This window comes from Primulina tabacum, chromosome 8, assembly GCF_025594145.1.
Source record: "Primulina tabacum isolate GXHZ01 chromosome 8, ASM2559414v2, whole genome shotgun sequence".
Lineage (NCBI taxonomy): Eukaryota > Viridiplantae > Streptophyta > Magnoliopsida > Lamiales > Gesneriaceae > Primulina > Primulina tabacum.
In genome coordinates this window covers 4,102,619-4,128,598 of record NC_134557.1, presented here as the reverse complement: position 1 = coordinate 4,128,598, position 25,980 = coordinate 4,102,619, and the positions used below count along the sequence as shown (strand labels likewise).

General features: G+C 32.9%; 3 protein-coding genes and 1 long non-coding RNA gene across 4 annotated transcripts; 3 read left to right on the top strand and 1 right to left on the bottom strand.

Annotated features, from left to right (window-relative positions):
* Nucleotides 1–989: 989 nt before the first annotated feature.
* LOC142553120 (uncharacterized) lies at nt 990–1,804 on the bottom strand. The gene is made up of 2 exons (XR_012821902.1): nt 1,562–1,804; nt 990–1,129 (listed from the first exon to the last, which is right to left on the bottom strand). It is a non-coding gene; the product is annotated as an uncharacterized LOC142553120 (long non-coding RNA).
* Nucleotides 1,805–7,693: 5,889 nt separating this feature from the next.
* LOC142554428 (cyclin-U2-1-like) lies at nt 7,694–8,683 on the top strand. Its single transcript, XM_075665101.1, has 2 exons — nt 7,694–8,231; nt 8,340–8,683. The coding sequence occupies exons 1-2, from the start codon at nt 7,840–7,842 to the stop codon at nt 8,605–8,607; spliced, it is 660 nt and encodes a 219-aa protein (XP_075521216.1). The 5' UTR covers nt 7,694–7,839; the 3' UTR covers nt 8,608–8,683.
* Nucleotides 8,684–16,249: 7,566 nt separating this feature from the next.
* LOC142554427 (zinc finger protein ZAT4-like) lies at nt 16,250–17,321 on the top strand. The gene has a single exon (XM_075665100.1). The coding sequence runs from the start codon at nt 16,396–16,398 to the stop codon at nt 17,224–17,226; it is 831 nt and encodes a 276-aa protein (XP_075521215.1). The 5' UTR covers nt 16,250–16,395; the 3' UTR covers nt 17,227–17,321.
* Nucleotides 17,322–20,173: 2,852 nt separating this feature from the next.
* Nucleotides 20,174–24,790, top strand: LOC142553117 (vesicle-associated protein 1-2-like). The gene is made up of 8 exons (XM_075663123.1): nt 20,174–20,456; nt 20,656–20,726; nt 20,830–20,921; nt 21,073–21,202; nt 21,300–21,470; nt 21,592–21,636; nt 24,002–24,079; nt 24,438–24,790. Exons 1-8 carry the CDS (start codon nt 20,405–20,407, stop codon nt 24,546–24,548), a joined length of 750 nt encoding a protein of 249 aa, XP_075519238.1. The 5' UTR covers nt 20,174–20,404; the 3' UTR covers nt 24,549–24,790.
* The last annotated feature ends 1,190 nt before the right edge of the window (nt 24,791–25,980 follow it).

Here is a 25,980-nt window from a genome sequence, read left to right as displayed (position 1 = left end):
CATGCATCCTCGGATATTAATTATTCATTCTACGACCCATCATGGAGTGCCGAAACGCATGGTACTTGGTTTTACTTTTTATGTAATTTTCACAATATTTTAAGTAAAACTAAACTATATAATGGATAGACTCAATGAATACTTTTAATGAATCTGGTAAAAGATAGCAGCTTTATAAGGTACTATGAATATTTACTTTTGGGAAATAGAGAGCCATCCCCATTCATTTCTCCTTTACGATCGAGCCTCAAACATAACAAATGAGGGTAATCCACTTTCGCCTTTCCCACTACTCTCTGTACTTGACAAACAGACAAACCCTACATACAAATCAAACCCTATTTCTTTTTTAAAGCTTCACTAAGTTTACATAATTTTGCCAGCACTTCAACTAAATTATGTGATATTGAAGGAAGCACGGAAGGAGATAATCAGGTTAACTATTTGGTACAAATGATGAGTTATTAATAATTATATTATCCATGCACATTGATTTATCTTTATATTATATATCTTTCATCATCTCATCTCACGAACATCATCTCATGTGACGAATAAATTGGTGCCTAAGTTGATTAATTTAATGGGAGAGATCGCTGTAATGATGAATAGTTCATTTGTACACGGTTTATTTGCAAGGAGACATGGGCGGAGAAAAACTCCTTTAAAAAAAAATGAAAACGAGGGGCTTAATGATGAACACACATAAATATGCTTAAAAAAAACTAAAGCTACTGGTAATATACATACACACATAAATATCTGGCGAACACAATAATTTTATTTATTTATGTGTTTCGAGCCCACCTTTGTCATAGTTTAACACATTACATCCTTGAGGAGTTTGTACCTTCTGGTGGTGGGGCGTGGCGAGGGGCTTTTTCCGGCAGCTTTCTCAGCCGAAGAACCGCCCTCTTCCCGATCCTGCAGCTTAATTTTGTCGCCGGAGTAGGTGGACCTCACTTCACTAGCATGCGCAGCTTTGCTGATGCTGCTGCTGTTGTTGTTGTTGTTATTTCTCGACGATGATGTGTTTCCATGTCTTGATGATGTGTTTTTTCCCTCGCATTGGCACCATTCACATAATTCAACAGGATCCGCGAATTCGCTGTAGAAATTGCTGCAGTACCTGTCAAATAATCAATCGATTGTTTTTCAAGTTAGAGCTTGTAATATCTTAGTATTTGTGAGGTCAAGAATGAATATTAAATGAAATAAAAAAATATTTATTTAATATTTGATCAGGCTGCGCATAACGACCCTTTCCCTGTCCCAAAAAAGCTTATTTCATCGTATGCTCCTCTAAGATTTTCGTGATTTTTTTGCCGAGGAATCATGGCAAGAGGAGACTCCATGTAGCAAAGTTGGACACACTCATCAGATATATAATTAAACAGGAAAAAAATAAAATAAAAAAACATTTTCAACAAATATATGTGCTGCATAAAATCACCTCTCGATCGCTCCATTCACCGAGAGCCAAGAATTATAAAGTGTACATATGGTGATGTGTGTGTGTGTGTGTGTATTTAGACCGTACATGGAGGGGGCGGCTGCTTACGAGTGTTGGGAGCGGTTGCGACACTTGGAGCAGCGGAAGAGTTTTTCCGGGAACCCAACATCTCCGCACATACAACAAACGGTCTGCTGATCTACCATTTCTTTCTTTTTTTTTTTTTTTTCCCAAAAAAAAATTATTTTCAGGATGATTTAGAGAGGGAGATAGAGAGAGATTATGATTAATTAAAAAGTAAAGAGGCAGAAATTACATTAATTTATAACTGGTTTTGAGTCGGTGTTGGTGTCTCGCATTTATATACATGCGCAAAAATTCAACTTTGTATATTATTGTTTGTGTTGTGTGTGTGGAAAGGCTAGATATAGATAGATACCTGTAGGCCACAGGTTGCTTGCAGTCACTCTCAGTAGTTTGACAAGAAATTTGTGAGCCCATAATCCTAGGGGTGTAAACGAATCGAACATGTTCACGAACTTTTCAAGCCGGTTCGAATAATATTTGGTTCGAATTCGAAATTATCGAATTCGAGCCGAACTCGAACATGTTCGAATATTTTTCGAATCGAATTCGAGCTAAAATTATATTGTTCGATTATTCGCGAACTGTTCGCGAACTTTAGCATTATATTTAAAAAATAAATAAAATATTATTAAGTATATATATAATATATTATATATAATATTATAATATATAATATATATAATATTATTCGAGTTCGAATCCGATTCGAACTCGAGCCTCAGTTCGAATCGAAAATGATAAAACTTCGAGTTTCGAATCGAGCTTCGAATATGTTTATTCGAATTCGAGCTCGAGCTCGAATACTGAAAATTTCATAAAATTCGATTCGATTCGATTCGTTTACAGCTCTACCTTAATCAGAATCTTAGTCCAGTTTGATCATGGGTGGACACGGGTCGGATTATATTTTCAAAAAAATTGTATTAAATCTAAATTTTAATTAATTTTTAAAATATAACCTTAAAAAATACAAAATTTTAATATATTAACATCATCAACTCCAATATAACTGAAAATACATTATTTCTTTCTTTATAAAAAGTTCAAATTAAAAAATTAAAATAAAAATCGGATACTCTGAATCGACCTGATATACTTGTATCAATTTCATAACCCGAAAAATACATGAATTACCTTTCTTTTCTACCCGAGTAGACGAGGTTGGGTCAATACTCGAATTATGCCCACCCATACACGAGAAACTAATATATTTCCGAATACTTTCTGCTTTTGTTTTAAATATTTATGTTTTATTTTTGCTGGAGTAAAAGACAGTTTTGTCCTCAATTTGTTTCATTTCCATTCCCTATATATGACCTTTTTCTTTTACTGTTATAGTTCTCTTTTTTTGATCAATTTATTGTTAGCTTTTAAGATCGAAAAGAAAGTTTAGACTTCGACCTCCTTTACAGGAGCGTCGGGCATATAACAAAGTGGTGGTGGGATCCGAAGTTCATAATTTTAATAGAGTATGTCTTTTGTGAGACGGTCTCACGAATCTTTATCCGTGAGACGGGTCAACCCTACCGATATTCACAATAAAAAGTAATACTATTAGAATAAAATGTAATATTTTTTCATGGATAATCTAAATAAAAAATCTTTCTCACAAAATACGACATGTGAGACCGTCTCACGCAAATTTTTACAATTTTAATAAAAACGTGAACTTATAATATACTTCCATTAAAAAAATAAGATTTTCTTGTTTATGAAAATTTAAAATGAATTTTTTAGTTAAATAGGAATGACAGCAAGGGATTGCATTGTTTATTTTATAATAGTAGTTTTAAGTTGTTAATTAATTATGGAGTATTTCATACGTTATTCTTCACACCATCTGTCTTTTTATCTAAATCTATTTGATCAAGTACGCCACCATTTATTTTGGAAAATAAAAAATGAATGTTATCCCGACGGGAAAGGTGTGGAATGCAAATTTCCCCGAAGGTGGTAAAGAGGGTAAAATCAGGACTCGTAAAACATATTATTGCAGAAAACAGCGGTCAACTTCGTACCAAAAGTTGCCTGAACATAGTTGGGACGCATTTGTCATTTAGTCATTCTTAGGAGGAGAAACGAATATTTTGCCCATACCAAAGGTACAGTACAACTTACTTTAACCTTAGAAAACAAACTCGGACAAAATTATCTCCGATTCTTAAAAAATTTACAATTAATTCATGGAGTTATTTAACACGACCAACTCCCATGAAAATGAGCAAAATTAAAAGACAAATAAAAAAAGTCTTCAAATCTAAAGAAAAATTAATAATCTTTTTCATATTTCTGTGTGTATAAAAATGAAGCATAAACCCAACCGTTGCACATTTACTCTAAAATGATTTCTCCACTCAATATTTCATCATTAGGCACATTTTAATGTCCCCCGTCAACTTACATACAGCTCATTTTAGTAATTGAACAGACTAATTAATTAATTTCCATAGTACAATACATTCAAATATGGACGATGATATATGTCTCATTCAATCTTATTATATTTCCTATGATTTTAATTTTTTAAAAAAAATTGATGACATTCATTTTAAAATGAAAAAAAAAAAAAAAAAAAAACTACTTCATTCACCAATTTTTTTTTTCGAATCAAACGAATCGATGCTTTTGTCGAGAACTGCCGGTATATATGGAGGATTACATGCATGTAATGGAGTAAATTACTCTAGTATGATACATTCATATTAAAGAGTAGGTCTCTTGTGAGACGGTCCCATGAATCTTTTTCTCTGAGACGGATCATCTCTACCTATATTAACAATAAAAGTAATACTTTTTCGATGGATGACCCAAATAAGGTATACGTCTCATAAAATACGACCCGTGAGACCGTCTCACACAAGTTTGTGTCCATATTAAATTGTTATATTTTTGAAAAAAGCGACTCGGACAATATGTCGATCTATGTACATATATAAAATAAAATCTTAATCCCGAAAAAGTCGATCTCAAGTAGTTGTGTACCATTTTTTGAAATTTATAATTTTACCTAAGTATCAATTAAATTAGAACATGGGAGTCAATAAAGTTATGAAACTACTTTATCTACCGGGGATACACAATTGTTGGTGTTTCCCTAAAGAAGAGCTCTTCCCTTCTCTTAATCCTTTTCATATGGGACCACTAAAGATCTCTACTCTCACTTTCTATTCACTTACAAATTAAAATAAATCAACTTGGACGTAATAATCTCATTTTTATAAATTAGTTTTTCGTAATAGATTAGCTCGAAAATCTCTTTTTTCACGTCGACGTATCTATGCATATTCACAAACCATATGTACGGTGAATTCTAAACGATAACTTTTCCAACGACAGTTATGAGCATATTGATAATTAGTGTGATTGATTTGGGACAACATAAGATTTAATCAAGAATTAATAATTTTTCTTTGAGCAAAATATTAGTAATGGAGTGCAGTTAAAGGGAAATTCACCACCACATTTCTGGCAAATGGTGGGCCCAATTTGAGTGGATTTCTCGCACAGGCCCAAGAAAATTCGACACCACGAAACTTCATCATCATCAAAAAGCAGGCCCATGACGGGATAGCTTACCGGTGATATGGGCCTGGGGGCCCGAATGGCCTACGAGTGATTTTATTACGTAACGGTGACATTCTAAACCAAATAAGGAAATACCAATTTAACAAATATGGAACATTTTAATAATTAAATTAATAGCAAAGATAACATAGTTTTTTTTAGTTATGATTATTATAAAATTTGAGTCAAATGTATGATGATGTACGAACGTTGAATTTCATTATTCACATCAAACGTCGTCTATAACTCAATTACACAAAAAACTCAACACCTAGTCAAGTTGAAACTCGAACTTGAATCTGAGCAAAGACTACTCGAATTCAACTCGATTTAATTGGAGTTATACTAGATAATGAGACAATTACAACTAGAGAAAAAGCCCGAGTGTAAACATAAGCGTCAAGATATTTCCTTATTTTCCCGTGTCTTAAATATATATATTTTCTAGAGATTCTATGTTGTTACACCCGGTGTAGCACCAAATGAAGGGTGTAGATGCACCACGTAAAAATCTCTCATTTTCTAGAATGAAGCTATTTTTACTTTTTTTACGTGATAAAATCTCAGCCGTTGGTATTAACAGCTTTAGGAGCAGTATTCCAAAGGAAAACTGATTAAAATGAAGTCAATCTCTTTCAAGCACCCATCAATTGAAAGAACGTATTTTTTCAACGTCATAACGTGTTATATAAGTCTAAAAATTCCAACAACGATGAAATCTCTTTAGAATGTAATTATCAGTTGGATAAAGTTTTTTAGAGTTGTATATATAGATTTGAATAATCATCTTCTTTGAACTATTTTTTGGAATTGAGTTAGATATAAGCTCTTGTTTTTCATTTCTGAACGTGGGGTATGTTAAGATGTTCTGCATCGGTTGATTAGAGTTTCTGGAGTTGCATGTAATTCAATCTTAACAAAATCATTTTTGAAATATTCTCCAGTAATTAATTTCGAAAAAAAAAATTGGGGGTCGATTTCTAAAATTTTTATTTGATTTTCTGACATCTTCAATTGACACTCTAGAGCAGAAACTACGATTTTTGAGAACCATCCTTTTTTGGTGTCGGTGGATAAAAAAATCAGGTCTAAGCAATAAGGCAGAAAGATATTTTTTAAACTTAAAAGGGATACAAGATATATCTTCTATTCAAGCAACCAAAAAAAAAAAAAAAAACACAACTCACACCCACACGCGTGTGCCCTCTCCTCCTGTGTGTGTGTGTATTATAGTTTTTTTGTAATGCCAATTTTTTTGTTAATGGAGGAATCAGCAACCACGATATGTAGGTGTATACTAGATAAATCAGGACTAAACGTCGCGTAATATGAAAATCACGTCAATCAAGTAAATCACACTAAACAAACTCAGTGCGACAAATTCATCAAAAAATGTGTTAATAGGAAAATGATCATTTGCGTAATTTATCACAAATAGCTACTTCACCAAGTTGAACGTCACTTCGAGGCTTGTAACGCCAAATATTAATAATATCCATGGTTGCAAGGGAAAAATACAACGAGTATGTTTTTATCTAAAAATATTTGTTAGGTGAATGTGAGACTTGAGAGGGCCATTTAAAAGGAAAACATTAATGCTTGGGCCCAATTAAAAAAGATTTGAGTCCACACACAGTCTGTACAGGGAAGATTAACCTGGCCCAAAGTTTAAATTGGTCAACATGTTGGTAGTCGTGATATTGTACATGAAATCGTACTGCTATGAATCTCATTCAACTATCGCCTCCACCATAAATATTTATTTTTTAGGATTATTTGCATATATTTTTTAAAATGGAGAAAAATAGAAAGAGTAGAGTGATGCAATTTAATATTCTCAGGCGAAACAGTTCACATGGAAATAGGGACTGCCAAAAAATAAAAGTTAGAAACTTATTGCTAAAATAAATTGTAGGCCGATACTCCGCACGTGTAACTTCAGTTTACACGATTGAATTATTATTTTTAACACAAAATGTCAAGACAAATTAGAATGGGCAATTTAATGCCAACTCTAGCGGTGGATGCGTGGAGCCCTACCCAACACACAGCATATCTTCAAAGAATCAAAATATTTATCGCCGGTTGGAAAATTAATATTATGATCCCTAAACTCTGGCAATTGTGGTATTGAGTGGTAGTAGACAATTTTGCAAAAGTTTGAATGAACAAAAAAAAAAAAACTCACGTGAGACGGTTTCACTTGAAAAAGAGTATGAATGTGAAGCTGTTGAGAGAGATTATTCATGATTGTAGAAGATAATTGGAAACGATATAATCATCCAAAGACGATAGTTTCTATAAGCTCGATTAATAAAAATAGATACAACCCGCTCGGAAACTAATAGCCATGGGATTTTTCTCCAAATAAACGAGAATTGACTGTGACGTTGGCTTATTGCAATTTATTTTGAAGACAGATAATAGCTGTACTGTCCCAAGTTTATCTTTGTAATAATAGATGGATGCAAATATCTTGTAATTGATTTTTCACATCTGACCCACCAACCTTCCAAATGGCAAATTATTTGTTTTTCTGTATTGACTGGTACAAAAGAAACTACTAGTCCCTTTCCTCTTCACTCTTGTACCATTTCCTCTTGTATAAATTCCTCTCAAATCCCTTCTCATTTTCCATTAGTCCAACATGGATAGCAATCTTTATTTATTTTCTTTTGGTATATAAAACCCCAATCAATCCCACTTCATTCCCCACAAAAGGAGTTAAAATTAAAATGGCCATAATATCTCCAAGAAAGCTTAGGTATGATCTTCACTCTCATTCTTGCCAAGAAAACTCTAGCACCACCACTCCATTAGTCGTATCTGTTCTCGCTTCTCTCATCGAAAGAACAATGGCTAGGAATGAAAGGATAGCCAAGAATCGCACATGGACATTGTCCAAAACCCGAGTTTTCGACTGCGGCGAGGTGCCGGACATGTCGATTCAGGCCTATTTGGAGAGGATTTACAGATACACCCGAGCTGGATCATCCGTCTATGTCGTCGCATATATTTATATCGACAGGCTTTGCCAGTTATATCCTGAGTTTCGAATTGGATCACGAAATGTACATAGATTGCTTGTTACAACAATTATGGTGGCTTCAAAATATGTCGAAGACATGTAAGTACTCTTTTTTCTTCACAAAACAGGGAAAAAAAAAAAAAAAAAACTCCTATGCTAACTGAATTATACTTAAAACTTTAACCACTTTTTTTTTATGTTTTTCAGGAATTATAGAAATTCTTACTTTGCCCGAGTTGGGGGATTGAGTGCAGAGGAAATGAACACTTTAGAGTTCGAATTCTTGTTCTTGATGAAATTCAAACTGCATGTGAATGTGAGTGTGTTTGAGAGTTATTGTAGCCATTTGGAAAGGGAAGTGAGCGTCGGAGGAGGCTACCAAATCGAGAAAACTTTATTAAGCTGTGCGGAGGAAATCAAAACAAAACAAAAGGAAGAGAGGAGATTCAACGAGATTGCCCGTCTATTATTATAAATTATTCATTTTTTCGCCCTTAATTGGTATATAAATTTATGCCAAATTGTATAGAAAATTTCACCGTGAATGGTCTATTTAGAGAGCTTATATATCAAAGAATTTGAGGAAAACGCTAATATTTAGAAAGATTAAATGGAAGTATTGTTTAAAAAAAAATAAAAAAAAGAATGGATAAAGAGATTAAATGTAAGATTAAGACACATAATCAATAATATAGATTTAATATTTCATAATTATTTTCCGGGGAAAAAAATTAAATATAGGATTATCCTCTATTATTCAGATTAAAAAACTTAATTATATCGACACTAGACGTTAAAATTTCCATTGCATTTTTTAATTACAATGAAAATAGATATATATTTTATGGATTGGCAGAGACAGAATCTTTCCAACAAACGACTATGTCTCCACGATCAAGTTATGTTCTTTCTTTATATAATTTTTATTTAATGAAAAGCTATATAAACATATATATATGATCATTTAATCAAGAATGTAATCGTCCCCCTTTCCATTGGTTCTTTAATTTGTTTAATTAACAAATTTCATATTTTTTTTCCGAGGTTAACTCCGCTTTGTCGCTATCTGATCAGTGCAATCGAATGAGGACACAACACCCAAAATTATTATATTATTATATATATAAAAAAGTACGACTTCGCACCTGAATTCTTTGGAAACGACTTCTCATAAATAATTAACTTTCCTTAACCAAATTTAATATTTTCAAACATTATGGATTAAATAAGTGTTTTGAGTTGAACTACACAAAAAAATAAACTATATACGGACATGTATCCAGCCGCGCACCTGGGAAAAGAATTGCGCACGCGAGCAGCAAGGCCCCCGCGCACAAGGCAGGAAAAAGGGATGCACGACAGAATCTTCCGCACACCAGCGCGATCTCATCTGTGCGACATCGAATTTTAGAAAGAAAACCTTAAATTGTAAGATTTACATTAATTATTGTCTTTTTTATATATAGACAAATGTGTAAACATTATAAAAACAAATTAATTTGAATTTTATTATATATTTGAGAATTTTTTTCTCTAACAAAAACTTTAGTTTTATCTGCACTTTGTGTATTTTTAAAATTAAAATTGAAACACGGGATGATTCAAACTTTAATTAATGAGATCGACATAAATTACAGAGAGAATATGAATTTTAGGCTTTTTCTTTCTATATATAAACTTCAAGATTTTGTCCTTTTCCCACTTTGTGTTTAGAGACATATAATGGCTCTTATAAAAATAAAATGCACACAATAAAAGATTAATTTTGGAGTACACGCGGTGCCGTTGAAGAAGCAACAACCTATCAATTAAAAACTACGTTATTTTTTTTTCATATTAAAATCCATATATGTTATCTTTTGATCGACATTGAGTAAATATTTAAACTAACACAATAATATAAAAAACATATTAATTAGAAAAAAACAGCATAAATCACAACGACACGACGACGACAACAACAATAATATTGTTAGGCCCACTTGACTAAACTTCCAAAACTTAGATCATCTTTCGTAAACACACAACTTAAGTAAATTAAAAAAACCTTAAAAGTAGTATAATTAATCATTATACCAAACGTTGTTAGACCGACACTCATCTAACTTTCACATGTACATAAGTTTATTCATCATTTATACTTCAGAAAACGACAGATTTTGCGTCAATAATTTACAGTAGTTATAAAAAATTTAGATTAAATTTATAAATTTTTATTGTTAAACACTTTTCTTTTTGAATTTTTTTAATATAAATTTTCCTTTTCATGTTTAAAAAAGATAGAAGTGTAATTTTACTTTAGTGGGATCTGGAAATGTCAATAAGGGTATGTGTACTTCAAGATTTCGTTCACATGATATTTAAATATCTTCTTTCCAAGTAGCAAACTCTTTTGATAACTTTTTTTCGAGATTTGTCAATCTCTTTCGGGCAAGCTGTTATTTTCAACATATCATTTACATATAGTAGTAGTAGAATGATATAAAAACTATGAAGTTTTTTCACATAATAACTATGATCAATATGACACTCTAGGAAACCATTATTACTCAAGAATCTATCAAACTTATTGCACCTATGTCATGGAACTTTTTTGAGATTGTTCAAACTTTTCTTAAGTTTGCACATCATTTTCTCTTTTCATCATACTTCAAAGCCATGTGGTTACTTCATATAAATTTCTTGATCTAGATCAGAATGAAGAAACGTCATATTTACATCTAACTGCTCGAGATATAAATCTTCTTTTGCCACTAATCCGAGTATAGTCCTGATAGTGATTAACTTAATTATTAGAAAAAAAATATCAGTGTAATCAATGTCTTCTTTTTGTTGAAAACTTTTATAAATCTTGTCTTGTATCGTTTGCTACAATCACGTTCTTCTTTTAACATGTGTACTCACTTGTTTGATGATGTCTTTTTGTCTTGCGGAATATTTGTCAACTCTCACGTCTGGTTGAGATGATAGTAAATACATCTCATATTCCAAGGCTAACTCCCGCTTGGTTGAATAATCATTTCACATTGGTTCTTCATAGGCCTCCGGTTCACATTGTCTATCAGCAAAATATCGTGAAGTGCAAAGGGATCTGGTCTAATTGTTCACGAAGATCTCCTAAGTTCAACCGCTGGAGTTTGTGGGTCACCATTTTGTGCAGTTGCTTCTTCTATCTTTCTAGTTACAACTTTTCGATTCATTCACATGAATATCTGTCAACTACACTACATCAGTCTTCTTGACTTCAGAACATTTATCTACAGCTCCAATGTTTGACTTGTCCTTGTACAATATTTTCTCATTGAAGATAACATCTGTACTACGAATGATCTTCCAATTTTAGTCATCCCATAAACGACCAAATTCATTATTTCCATAACCAATAAAGAAACTCTTATTTGATTTCTGATCAAGTTTTGCTCAGTTAGCTTTTTTATATAAAAATAATAACAAATAAAGACTTTTTTAAAAAAAAAAAATTGAAATTAGTCCTGGTCGATCTTCCCGTTGGCAACAAAAGCCATTTGAATTGGAGGACAAATTTGCTAACAAGATTAGACTTTAATCCAAATTTATCTTTCTAAAAACCCTAAAATATATGTTTATATTGACATAATTATATCCATTGATAAATATATATATATATAGATCTCCTCGACAAATTAATCGATTCCCGACTGATTATAATAGTTGCTCCATCTTACTAACCAATAATATATGCAGAACAATGCCCTAATAACGTATCAGCTTAATTAGTAATTGAATATAAAATTTGCATAATTTCCTATCTTATAGTTAATTAATATATCAACTTCAATCAAAATATTAATTTGCTGCAAAATCACAAATTAAATAAAATATATTTGGGAGATGATGAAGACAATGCAACAAACAAATTTCTATTTATTCTTAAAAAATTATTAAGTTTTTGTAATTTTAAGTATATTTATCTTAAAAGAATTTACTTATGAGCAAACCGAATCGTCGCCTTACCATGTTATGGCTTCTATGTTTAACTTCGAATGCGACGGCCACGTGGAGTTTGTACCAATTTCAAAGCTCTAACCGTCGTAACGAGGCAAACACGTGAGATTATTTCAATGACCAACTATCAATAACCGACATTAACGTCCAAGTTAACGGCAGTTCCGTACGTCAATGGCCCAAAATTTGGCATCTCCCTTTGATATTTGGGTCTTTGAAAGTTTTTGTATTGGAAAAATGCTTTTAGCAGGCACGAAATGACAATTTAAAATGGGCCGTGTAACGCACAAGGCCCCAATATTACGCTTTTCCATTTTCATGGTGCAAAAAAGTTAGGCTAAATAATTAAATAAATTGTTGAGTTTATTATTGAAATTAAAGTTTCAGATTAGTTCAAAATTACTTAATTAGTGCTCAAATCCAAGAGTGATGTAAAAAATTGACGGAGTTTTTCAAGGTTTAGAACTAGGAATTGTTTTAAGCATTTTTCAAGGTTTAGGACTAGGAATTTTAAGGAGACTTTAAAAAAAAATTTGTTTTAATTATTTCCAGGTTTTTAAGGAGTCTTTTTTTAAAATATATTTCTGAAAATGTTTTTAAGGAGTCTTTTAAAAAAAAAAATTGTTTTAAGCATTTTTCAAGGTTTAGGACTAGGAATTTTACCAAATGTTAGAATTTTGTTTCGATTAAATGAATCTAAGAAAATGAAGCCAGGTAATTCGATGCATTTAAGTTTTGAATTTGGTGCCATCCATATATATATACAGTGACGGAGCCAGAAATATGGCTCCGTCCGGGCTGAAATTTTAAACTCTAAAATCTTTTAATATTTTAAATTGATTTACCCGGCTAATATCATATTATTCCAAAATTATACAAAATTTACATATACATTTAAAAAAAATAATCGGGCCACACGGACTAAAGCCCAGGTAAACAACCATGTTGGCTCCGCTTCTGTATATATACAGGTCAAATCTAAATTTCCGATTAAAAATAAAATCAGGATTCGATTAACGATAATCAAAATATTTGAATCAAAAACTTAATTTTGCAATATTTTCCGATTGAGTGTTATCATGTAAAGTGTCAATTCATCCGTCACTCAATAAAAAAGCTATAATGAATTTTTGAAAACTCTCCAATTCGGTATTCGTTGAATTGACCCAACTATCCATGTGGAAAACATAAATAGCGGTGATGTGCTTAGATAACTTTGGTAAATTACTTGGTAGAAAGGAAATGTTTAGTGTACATTATTACATTGCATATGGAAGCAAAATTAACCTAAATAAAGGTAATGTGGGCAGCAGCTAAGCCGGCCACAGTGGCTGATGCAGTGCGAGAAGCACCAAGGGAAATTCTAGGCTTGCCTTAGGCCCCATGTCCTCGATTGAACATGTGGACCCAAATATCTCAATTTATTGGTGCCGTTAATTGTCGACGGTGGCGATAACATTCGTGTATTTAAATAAAAAAAATAAAATTGTTTTATATAATTATTTTTAAAAATTTATATACTTTTTCACATACCGTTTGTCACTATAATCATAAATCCACTTAATTATATGCTCGGCACACCCCCGAATTAATGCAGTAGTATGTGAACTACGTTAGCCTAGTAAACTAAATTAGACAAATTTTATATGACAAACTCGTCCGAAATAATATTGATAGGAGAAGTCGAAATCCCTAATATTGATCTAACATTAACATAATTCATCAATTCAAAAAAAAAATAAAAAAAAATCTATGTAAGTTTTATATTTATGACCTGAATCATAATGAATATAAAGTATATCAAATCTCTGCTTCACTTTTTTTTTTTAAAATGCACGTATTAAACTATTATAGGTCAAGGTCTAACTTTCTTTATCAACGATTAAGTATTCAACGCGTCCAAAATTACAACAATCCACACGAATTTTCGTCCTATAAAGAAGAATATATAGTCAGTCATCCGACTCGATCAGCCTTTTTTCTGGGTTGGGTAAAGCTCAAGTCATCGATCAAAATTCTGAAATATATTTTTATTGGTTATTAAAAATGCCATTAATTAAAATTTTATAAAATTATTGATGCATAAATTTAAACGACTTAGACTCTGGTGTTCATGACATTTTTTGCCTTCTCTCCTAAGAATCTATCATTTCCTTGTTTTGTTGACTTACTTCTACTCTACCTTGGAAATGCAAATAAAAAGTTACCCGGATATTTGTGCTAGGGCCCGGGCTATGATGATCGCCTCTGCCCGGGCCCTAGCACAAATACCCGGGTAACTTACTACCCGGGCCACCTCGAGAATTGCACCACACTCGAGTGTGATTGATACAGGTTGTCTATTCTGTCAGAACCACTTGTGCTTGGAGTGTCCTAGAAGCCATCAGAAACTATAAGCATGGGTAGCCGACTTGACATATTTAGTAGGTGGCTCTGGAATCGATGTAGCTACCCCATTTTCTACTATAAATAGCAGGTATTAATGTCATTTATAGATTCTGAAATCCTTTAACTCTCAAGCACTTACATATTTTCTCAAATATTGCTTGTGTTCATCTGAAAACCTGTTGAATTTAGCATCGGAGTGGCTACGCCGGACATCCCTCCGGCGCCCATTCACGAGTTACTTTCTTTTGCAGGTGTTAATCCAAGCCATTACCTTCACTCAAATTTTCAAACACTATAAATTACTGATTTGATCTGTTGGAGCTCCTTACCCGACTCATCCATTTCAGCAAGATCACATCAGAATGGTACAAAAAATCAGAAGTCACGTAAAAGGAAAGGACCAAGTCCTCGATTTTGCCCTTACAAAACGGCATTTACCTCCCCAAATCTCAATCGTTGACAATTCTATATCATACTTAACCTCTCGCAGGTATCTTCCTTGGTAAAGCGGCCCGATGACTATGGATGGCAACGGAGAATAGTATCTTCATACATGTTTCGATATCATGCGGAGATTTTGAAAAATCCTCGAACCCGAGAGGCCCTTCAAACATGCCCCGTTTTGGCTTTTCCGCACGAAGCCTCGAATATACGGGGAAAATTGTCATCTCTACCGATGACTCGCATGCCAAGTTCCCATTCGTCAAATATTGATTTTGATAAGACATCGTTATTTTCTTTGACAAGTATTTTGATGGATTATGGCCAATTTAAATGTTTAATTCAAATGAATTAAATTGTGTCTTATATCTATTCAATTATTTGTTGGGTTATAATTAAAGTTATTAAACCCAAACCGGGTTCTCAAATTGAAGACACAAAGGAATTTATAAATAGTCACGTGCATTAACACTTTCAAGTTATATTTTCATTTTATATCTCAAGTTCGTTAGTAATTCTAAGTGTCTTTAACGTTTGTTCTTAAAGCAGACGAAGACACACCAAAATTTTTTTTTGGGAGTTGCTAGAGTGACATCTATCTAATTGAATCCCCTAATTTCGACTGATTTTATTTGTTTACCACGTCACATTTAATCCTAGAAAATCTAGTTGATCATGATATGATACAATATAAACTTTTTTCCATTTTAGGAAACTGAATTTTTATGTTTTCGTTGATGTGTGAATCGCGGAAAAATGAATATAATAAAGTTTTTTTTTATGACAAAATAAATAATCAAAATGATAAAAGTACAAATATAATTGAGAAACATCTCAAAATTTTCCTTTCATTTCTCAAGTTTTCATGATTTTGATAAAGAAAATGCCTAAACAATAAGGTTTAAAGATTTTTCAATCGCTTGAAAAACAATTTTAAGTTTTAAATAATTTCAAAATCAAATGTTTTTACTGCTTTTATTTTAGACTTATCCTTAATATATATATATATATATATATAAATTAATTTAGTCCTAGAAAAATAAAAATGGTTCTATATATGATATGATTTTTAAAAAATCGAGTTTAATAAATTCGTTTTCTAGTTAATATCGATAATTTAGTGAAACATATCCGTAGTTAAAAGCTATTAGTGTGGTGAGATATTGTATAATTCGGTGTCTCGTTGATTGATTTTTCTCACGAGTACAAAATTTCAATAAATCCAAATCATATATGCAGAATTTTTAAAGAGGATATATATATATATATATATAGCCCAAAGATTCCACGGGGGTGGAAGAATGCTTGTTAACCTACTCATTATGGTTCCCACACACACTGTACTTCAGAGTTTTGAGAATAAAAGGAACTCGAGCACTTTCGACATACATAAACACACGCATCCGTAGACCCCGTGAAGGATTTACACACTTTTCTGGTTCTTTTCACAATGGAGAATCACCGATGCAAGCTTTGTTTCAGGAGGTTTGCTAATGGAAAAGCTCTGGGGGGGCATATGAGATCCCACACAATGAACTTCCGTTCATCTTCATCAGAAGAAGAGGCGGAAGAAAAAAGTGGGTTGTTGAGTTCATTGTTTTCTGTTCCCAAGGAAAGTGAGACAGAGAAGCACTTTATTTGCAGAAGATCTGAAATGGTGGGACAATCAAGAATTTCTACTTTAAACAGGATCCAGATGGATGGTTTTTTTGTTGATGAAAAAAAAATTAAAATCGATCCGTTTTTTTCCCCATTTTCAGATCCTGAATACTTAAGTTCATCAATAGATGCTGCCCACTGTTTGATTATGTTGTCAAGAGACAAACGGAGAAGGGATGAAATCGAATATCAAACGGAAGAAAAAGAAAAGAAATTTGAAGATGATTATTCAGATCATGATTCTTGTGAAGAAAAAGTGATGAAGAATAAAGTTAGAGCAAAGTACTACAGATGTGAGATTTGTAGCAAGTTGTTCAGGTCCTTTCAAGCTCTTGGTGGGCACAGGGCTAGCCATAATAAAGTAGTCAGAGTTAACACTAGATATTCCAGTGGTGGTCCGAAACCGACCGCGGCAGTGCTGGAGAGAACGGTGGCGTGCCCATTCTGTCCTAGAGTGTTTGCATCAGGACAGGCGTTCGGGGGACATAAAAGGACTCATTTCATTGCCGCAACTGCGACAACTATAAGTCCTGCTAAGCCATTTTCAAGAAATGGTGAATGTTTCGATATAGATTTAAATCTTCCTGCTTCATTTGATGACGAAGTTCTGATGCATAATTAGTTCAACCACCATTAATCGGTTATATTTAATTTTGTCAACTTATGTATTTTTATTTTTATTTTTTGGCATGAATGATCGGCTTTAGTGGTTAAAGTTATGTTCATGAGTTTGTTTTATCACATTGATTTTGTCAAAATGGTTCCTTACTGTGTGGCATTCTGTTGGATCTTACGGCGGATGGATCCGGGACGGTTGAAAAAGTTTTAAAACAAAAATTTAATACACACAGTGGAATTTATTAATTGTTCTTGAATTTGAGGGGAAAAAAAAGAATCTTAGTTGAATAATAAAATAATCAAACACTATAAAAAGTGTACTGTTGGTGAAAAAGTCGTCGATCGGTTTCCAACACACCCCTTCAATTCTTTGGTTTTGTTTCTTAAATTTTGGCAGAATAGTTTTAAGAAAATAAATAAATTGAATGTTTGATTATGTTTTCTTTTATGACAATAAAAAGGCTTAATGATATAAGAACATGTGATCAAGAGGAGGAAAATTATATTTTGGGTAAAAAAAGAAACCAAAACAAAATTTCATGTAATTTACGGTAAATTTGAGTTTCATCTCTTGATTAGTTGATTATTCACGTAATTCAAAGTATAGAACATAAAAATAATTTGAGCAAAGGACAGATTTTTATTTGGTTCAGGGAATTAATTTCTTTGCCTAATTCGGACAAAAGGCAGGTAAAAAAGCAAAGAAAAAGTCTGGTTCAACAGCAAAAGAATATAGTGTGTTCAGTAGTAAGTAACGTTGTGTTGTGTATGACCAAAAAATGAGGCTCATGCAGGGCTAGTGACTAAAGTTAAAGTCACATTCAATTCTTGTTCAAATATGGCTCCAATCCCAATTTCTTTCAACTACTTTTCAATGGTGACTTCAAAAATAAAATAAAAATTCAAAGGATAATGTTGTTATTTAAAAATATATAATCCAAATTGTGTAATTATACACTCACGGATATATTTTGCGAGACGAGAAAAAAATATTACTTTTCACTTTAAATATAAATATACTTTTTCGAAAAAAAATATCTATCATTTTTTTTGAGTAGGTCTCTTGTGAGACGGTCTTATGAATCTTTATCTGTGAGACGGGTCAACTCTACCGATATTCACAATAAAAATTAATACTATTAGCATAAAAAATAATACTTTTTAATGGATCACCCAAATAAGAGATCCGTGTTATAAATACGACCCGTGAGACCGTCTCAGACAAGCTTTTACCATTTTTTATTGAACATGTGGCTTAAAAAATTCAAAAATAAAATTCGTCCATTTACATTAAAACCCAAGATTCTGTTGAGAGTTTGACCAATACAGAATACTCTGGACAAATTCTTGACTTTAGGGGGGCAAAGTGAAGGTTTTGATGGATGAAGGGGGTAATTATTTTAGACAAAGATTAATGAAGTCTTACCGTATTTTAAACGATAACTCGTTAAGGGGATCTTAGCTGTCGCGTAGCGACCCGAAAGAGCGTTTAATGTCTAAGTTTGTTCTAGAGTCGCAAAAGCGTTGTCGTGTTGTAATAAAAAAAATAAATTAATTACATGATTTATTTGAAAATTTCAAATTTACATCCGCTAGAGTATGTTCAAATTACATATGATTGAATCAAAATTCTAGTTTGATAATTGCGATTTTTTGTCCTACATATTTCAAAGGACATAAATTAGATGGACCACGTATGCCATTTCGATGGTTTAGAAGCTTCAATATTTATGGGATAGCTTAGAAAATAATGTGAAAATGTTGTTTGGTCATTCTATTCAAGTCCACTCATGGTGACACCATCATCATTATGAATGATTTTAGGCATTTTATTTGAAGAAAGTGGACACCGGTGTTTGACTTATGTATAAATAAATATACATTTTCGTTTGTTTAAACAAACTTAGATGCCCCGTGATGTCTTGAATCAACTTCTTTATAACCAGTGTCAATTCTACATAGGCCATAAAACGCACTAGGCTATCCTTCCTATTTCCCTTCAATCTTATGCTTCTTATTTGTTAAAAAACAACTTCTTCCTTGGATTCGCTCGACCAACTGTCAAATATCCTGATTCGCTAGCTACGACTATAACAGACATCATGAGGACCTTCAAACTTCTTTATTTCATGCATGTTCACCTGAGGATTTATAGGACAAGATTATGCTCTTTCTCGGCCCACCTTAACAAACATTGAGAGAGCCTCATCATACATAGAGCTAACTGACAATCTTTTGTTAATTCTCTTCCCTGTTTGGGCCCGTTGCTTCCCCGGAAGCAGATGTTATATAGAAAATAGACACCGTCCGAGCTTACATCTCAATCTAATGAGCATGAGAGCAAAACAATGTCACTTTCCTGTGCATTCCTATCCATACAATCAAAGATACAATCTTAACACACGAGCAATAGACGAGTATAAAAGGAAATGTAAGATCATCCAACCACTTGCCATTCCATGGTAGGCCATCATGCATCGTTTCTATAAACTAGCTAGAAAACCACAAATTGACCGATGCCCTCGCGATGATCGTCTTTAAAATCAGTAGATTCAAGAACAGTATCCTGTAAATCACCTAGTGATCGACCGGTAGATTCGCATTGACTTCAACAAGCCAACGGTATTCCGAAACATAAAAAGTTTAGGGACTTTCCAAATAGTCTTGGAAAATATGAGCAGTATGGAAGTAAATATGGAGTTATTAGGACAAACGGAGCCCAATTTTTTTGCAAACAAGCAGGCATTGCGTGCTATATTTTACATATTTATGTAAAAATGAATATATTTATAATAGTTTTTATTTATTTAATTAAATATTTTTTTAAAATAATTTCTTTTTATTTTTATGCTGTTTTTCAAAAATAATTATTTATGGTTGTGAACTTTTATAATTTAATGAAGATATAATTTATAAAAAAACTTGATAAAATTTACAAGTGTCGCCTTTCTGGACAAAAGATTGTCGCACACAATCTGCGACATTAACACACAATAACGCGACTCTAGTTCCTCAGCGAAAGTTCACTCTCCACGTTTCACACTGAAAAAGCCATGGAAGATTTCCGAGGAATCGATACCAGATCTCTCCTTTGCCTTTCGTGAGCTCCTGCTTTATTTTCCACCTCCGCCGGAATCCGGAATAAGTCACTTCCTCGGTAGGATCCGAAACCGCCTTGAAAAATGAGTGACGGCGACCTCCTTCAAATCGAACCTCACGAACTTCAATTTCCATGTAATTTTTTATTTTTATTTTTTGTGCTGTGTCCGTTACCTTTATTCTGAATTTTCACGTATATCCGCTTCTTTGGAATACTTTCGTCTTAACTGTTACTTGTTGAAGAATCTTTGCTTTGGTTCTGTTTGTTTATATGTGTTTTAAAGCAATTTCTGTGTTTTCGATTGAGTTACTTTTACTCGTGTTTTCTAAAAAGTTGAATTGAAGAAGCAGATCTCGTGTTCCATGCAATTAACCAACAATTCCGATCTTCATGTCGCGTTCAAGGTACCATTGTTTTCTTCAATTTGAGAAATACTGAAAGAAAAATTAAATTTGGACCTGGGGAGTTGAAGTGCCTGATTTTGTCCTATTTTGTGGAAATATTCAGGTGAAAACCACAAACCCAAGGAAGTATTGTGTGAGACCGAATACTGAAGTTATCTCTCTCTCTCTCTCTCTCTCTCTCTCTCATGTTCGTGTGTGTCGGTGATACAAATAAACGATGATTTAATATTTGCCTAGTTACTTCCTTGTCTCTTTGTCATGTGGATTGAAAGTTGTTGGAGAATTGAGCGCTGGGAAAGATTTATCTTATCATGCAACTTGCTAAATTCAAATTGATTTGGTGAAGTTGTTCCTTCTCAGTTACGATGCAAGCCCAAAAAGAGGCTCCCCCAGACATGCAGTGCAGGGATAAATTTTTCCTTCAGTGCGTAGTGAGGGGCGCAGGAATTGCGGCGAAGGACATCGCTCCTGGAATGGTAATTTATTTCATTTTTGTCATAACACTCGCTTTCCCGGCAAGAGCTATTTTTACTTGTAAAACACTGTAATTTTATGTTCACAACTGTGTAACAGTTCGACAAGGAATCAGGAAATCAGGTTGAAGAATGCAAGTTGAAGGTCAGCTATATTCCACCACCCCTGCGACCTTCTTCACCAGTTACAGAAGGGTCAGAGGATGAATCCTCTCCCTGGGTTTCAGTTTCAGAGGATGGGGATGTGAATCAGATTTCTGAATCTAACTTTGTGCGTTTTTTATGATGATGTGAAACTGAACATTATTTTTTTAGGTGTAGTTGTACTTAACGTAAGCACGTTAATGTACATTAATGTTAGTTAACACTTGTTTTCTTTAATGACTCTGCAGAAGTCAAAAACAAATGTTGAGCCACAGGAGAGCACATCAGAGGACGTAACCTACACTTTTCATTATTTAATTTTTATATTCCTTAGTTATTGTTGAGATTTGTATGTTTGCACACGTGCAGAGATATCAGATTTGTATGTTGGCGCATGTTTAGGGATATCTTCACCAATTAATATGTTGGCTTTAATTGTTATGGCTACATTTAGAAGATCTGCTTTTAATGTCATTTTTGTGCTTTTTTTTTTTGGGGTACACCAGATATTATGCTTTTTAGTTAGGCAATTTAGTGACTCCTGAGAGAATCCTCTTAAGATTTCTGGAAAGATTTTGGAATGTGTTTTGCAACAGCAATGAGACAGTAGATTGATTGATATTTTGAGTTGATATAAAATATGATCTGGTGATTGAGATGTACTACTTGATAATTATTGAGTTCTTTGGTCCATTGATTTAATAGATAGGGACAATATATTATATTTTCCATTTGCTTTTGCAAGTTTTTGTTCTTTAATCAAATATTACCTTTCTCAATATCTTCTTTCCTCTGCCTGTAAACGGTTCACCACACCTTCCATCGTCATCTCCAATGTATCCATTGTGAAATTTGAAGAATTCATTGTTTCCTTTTTCATATCCATCGGCAAATTTGGAGGAGTTCATTTTCATGGCAAATTTATTCTCCAAATTTTCATGGGATTTAATTTAATTTCAGAGATTTCATTTTACTATGGTGTGAGGATAGACCATAATTGCTAATTGTGATGACACATCTATATTTTAAGTACACTAGCAAGCAGTTGTCCTCATAAGTAAAGTGATATGGTTGGGCCCACATTGAATCAAGTTCAACAGAGAACACCAGCCCATGTTCAGGATACACCAAGCCCATGATTCAAGGTTGAAATGTATTCAGCCCATTAGCCCACAATATTTTATGAGAGCATTCTTCATTCTAAAGGAGGATCCTTCTACAAGCATCTATGATTATATGGTTATATTTGTCACAACAGCAAAACAAATCCTTTAACACCTGTCAATATGTCATTTGATGTAGTTGTATATTAAGAAGGAATGAATATCCTCTTCTCCGATCATTTTGCATCTTTTATTGTTCTTTGTTCATACCACCACCATGCAACCCGCAATGACGACCACATCAACTTTTTGCTTCAACACTTTATATTTGTTAAAAAGAACCAGATCATTTTACTGATAATCCATTTTATTGTGCAATACATGGTTATAAATCTCACCTTTTGCTACTGATTATTATTACCCAGAAACTAGGAACAGTGCCGGGTCAAAGCTATTATCATGACCCTGGTGATATGTAATCCATGACAATGGATCAAGGGATTTGGTTTATCCATATATTGATGGTGTACTGCACTGCTATTAGCTACAGCACATATAAAGGAAGAATATTTTGCTTCGTTACCGTTGGTACATTTGATATTAATTGCTAGTGTAGATGGTATTAAGTTGGGGAAAAGGATTAAGATACAGGATTTTTCTCGGGAAGAAAAAGAAAGAACATACATAGAAGTCTTCATGATTTTGTTTATAGAGTTGATACCTTTGACAGGGATTGTCCATTTCTAAGCCAACTTAAAATATTAGGTTTGTTAGTTTAATTATTTTGTGGCCGAGTAGCATGGAGATTATTTTTTTGAATACCAATAATAAGCAATTTATGTCGTGGTTTTTTGACTAAAGCTAATCCACGAGAAACGTTATCCATGGACTTTTATTGGATGATGAATTATTTCGAACTTAGATAAAGGAAAACTTTGACATGTTATGATTATGCAGTTCGTAAATAGAATTGCTCGTGTGTGTAAAATTCCTAGCAGGCATAATATATATATATATATATATAAAACAGAGGGAAAAAAAGCTATGTTCATCTATATATATGATGACTTAGAAGATGCACATAGCTTTTTTTCCCTCTGTTTTTTGAGAAAATAACATTGGCGGAAGGTGTTTACCGTTGGTTAAATGACATGGTAAAGGTGACAGTGATTTCTTTATAATGTTTTCGTTTGGTTAGAGACGAGAATGAATGATTGCTATAAAATACTAGTTATTCCATTTTATGGATGATGTTGCCTAGAAAATAGAAAAGTGTGGTGCATCTAAGCTAAATCTTTTTATCTGTTTTGCTCATGCATCATAAACGAATGATTAAGCATATAAAGTTTAAAAGATTGCTGAAAAAATTTCATGTCATTTCATTGTTTCAGTCAAATTTGATGATCTTCTATTTGCAGCAGTGTGTGGAGAGTTCCTCGATTTAGAGTAACGTGTTTTATGTTTTGTCCGACATATTGTTGCTTTTTTGTGTAACTGATGGCTTCTTATGAAGATTATTATCCATAGCGTAAGACTAATTATTTTTCAATTGCAGAGTAAGGCCCTTATTTCTAAGCTGGCCGAAGAAAAAAAGAACGCTGTTCAGCAACATGACAAGCTGCTGCAAGAATTGGTACTCTTGGTTGTCTGCCTTTCGATACTTTGTGCGTAGTTGGGGGGGCAGCGGTTTTTTTTTTTTTTTTTTTGGCAAAATAACCACGAATGAGAATGTAGTGTAGTTCTGTTATAGTATTCTGTTTATTTGGTAGTACTGTGCATTTAGAGACATTCCAGCTGTTATATGCCATATGGTGTTCCATACTATTTTAAATGGTTTGTACGTTTAACCTTTTGTCCTTTTAAGGAATATGTTAAGCTACATTCTTATTTATGGTGCATTTTGTTCTGCATTGTTTAAAGATTTAAAATTTACGATTTTCCTTTTGTTGTACAATTAACGAATTGATGGAACCAATTGCGATATTGTGCAGGAGCTGTTGAGGCGGCAACGTAGTAGAAGCCATGGGGGTGTCCCTTATGTGTATGTTATCATTGTTGGCTTGATTGGCTTTCTGTTGGGGTATCTTTTGAAGACAATGTAAACCCATTCATATTTGGTCGACATTATGCTTTGTGGAACGTCTAGAAGCTTGCCATGTATTTAGGAATAATTATAGGATATAAATACACGGATTAGTTATGTAATCTATCTGTTATATTCCTAGTTTTAAGATTATCTTGTTACTGAGTTTGTTATTAGATTTGTTACAACTCCTACTTTTAAGGAGATTAAGTTGTATATTTACTTCGTTGGTTAATGAGAAGATGATGAGATTATTCCTCACTCATTTTTCCACATGCTTTAGTTACAAATTTAGGATAATGAGACAAAATTCGTTTCCTCGGAAACAATTTTTTTTTTTTTTTTTGGCTGTTTGTTTGACTGTAGAAAACGTGCCTTAAATGGGTTTGATGGGGTTTTGTATTTTGTCACGGAATGCATTCATTTGGTAGCAGTTGGGTTCGACGTGGATGTTTATGTAAGTTGAGGAGATTTTTTTCAGGCTTTTGAATATTTCTGGTGTTTACTGGCGTAGGTCGATTGAGTTGAAGTGAAGTTGTGAAGCAGGGATATGAGAAAATCTAAGAAATATTTGATATCGTTTTCTGGTGTTTTGGGTACTTATGTCGCCAACCACTGTCTTGTATATTTAATAGATTCAATTAAATTATCCGCATAGCTAATAGATTCACTTAAATGATCATTTCGTACGATGTCAATGGCGAGATCACACAAAAATTTGCAAAATAATTTTGATTAAATTTTATTTTAAAAATATGTTTCCCCAAATACATTTGAGCGTGTGTTTTGAAGGAAATAATTTTGGGTAAATTTAATTTTTAAAAATGATATGAGAATATTTTTTTTTAAAAAAAATGTTTGGTCAAGATTATTTTTTCAATTATTTCACTTAAAATTTATATATTTATTTATAAAAATTACTAGTAAATTTATTATTATTATTTAAAATATATTATATAATAAAGGTTCTACGTGGTAGGTAGGCATTTTAGTTGACAATTAACACGAAGAACATGTAATCCAAATAGAAAAAGGCTGGCCTGCCTAGTGTGTGGTGACCACTATGCATGAGACGAAGCAATCCATCCACGAGTCATCCATCATCACTTCTTTAGTCTTTGCGCCGTCCCATATATATCGACTTCACGTATGTTCCACACAAATATGTCACTTTAAAGGCTATGGCTTGTTAAAAAAAATATTAAGGCCACTATTTAAATAGAAATCTATGTTTCTTTTCAATTAATTTTGCTACTAAACCTGGCATAATTTGTAAAAGAAGTGGACAATCCACTTCAAGGATACGAAAACCTACTCGAAAGGGCAAAAACAAACCCGAATCATAACGTATTTTCTAGTGTTTAAATGGTAAGCATCGCCATATATAGACAATGATGCCAAAAAAGAATTTCGTTTTATTTAAGCGAAATTTGTAATGACAAACCAAAAAT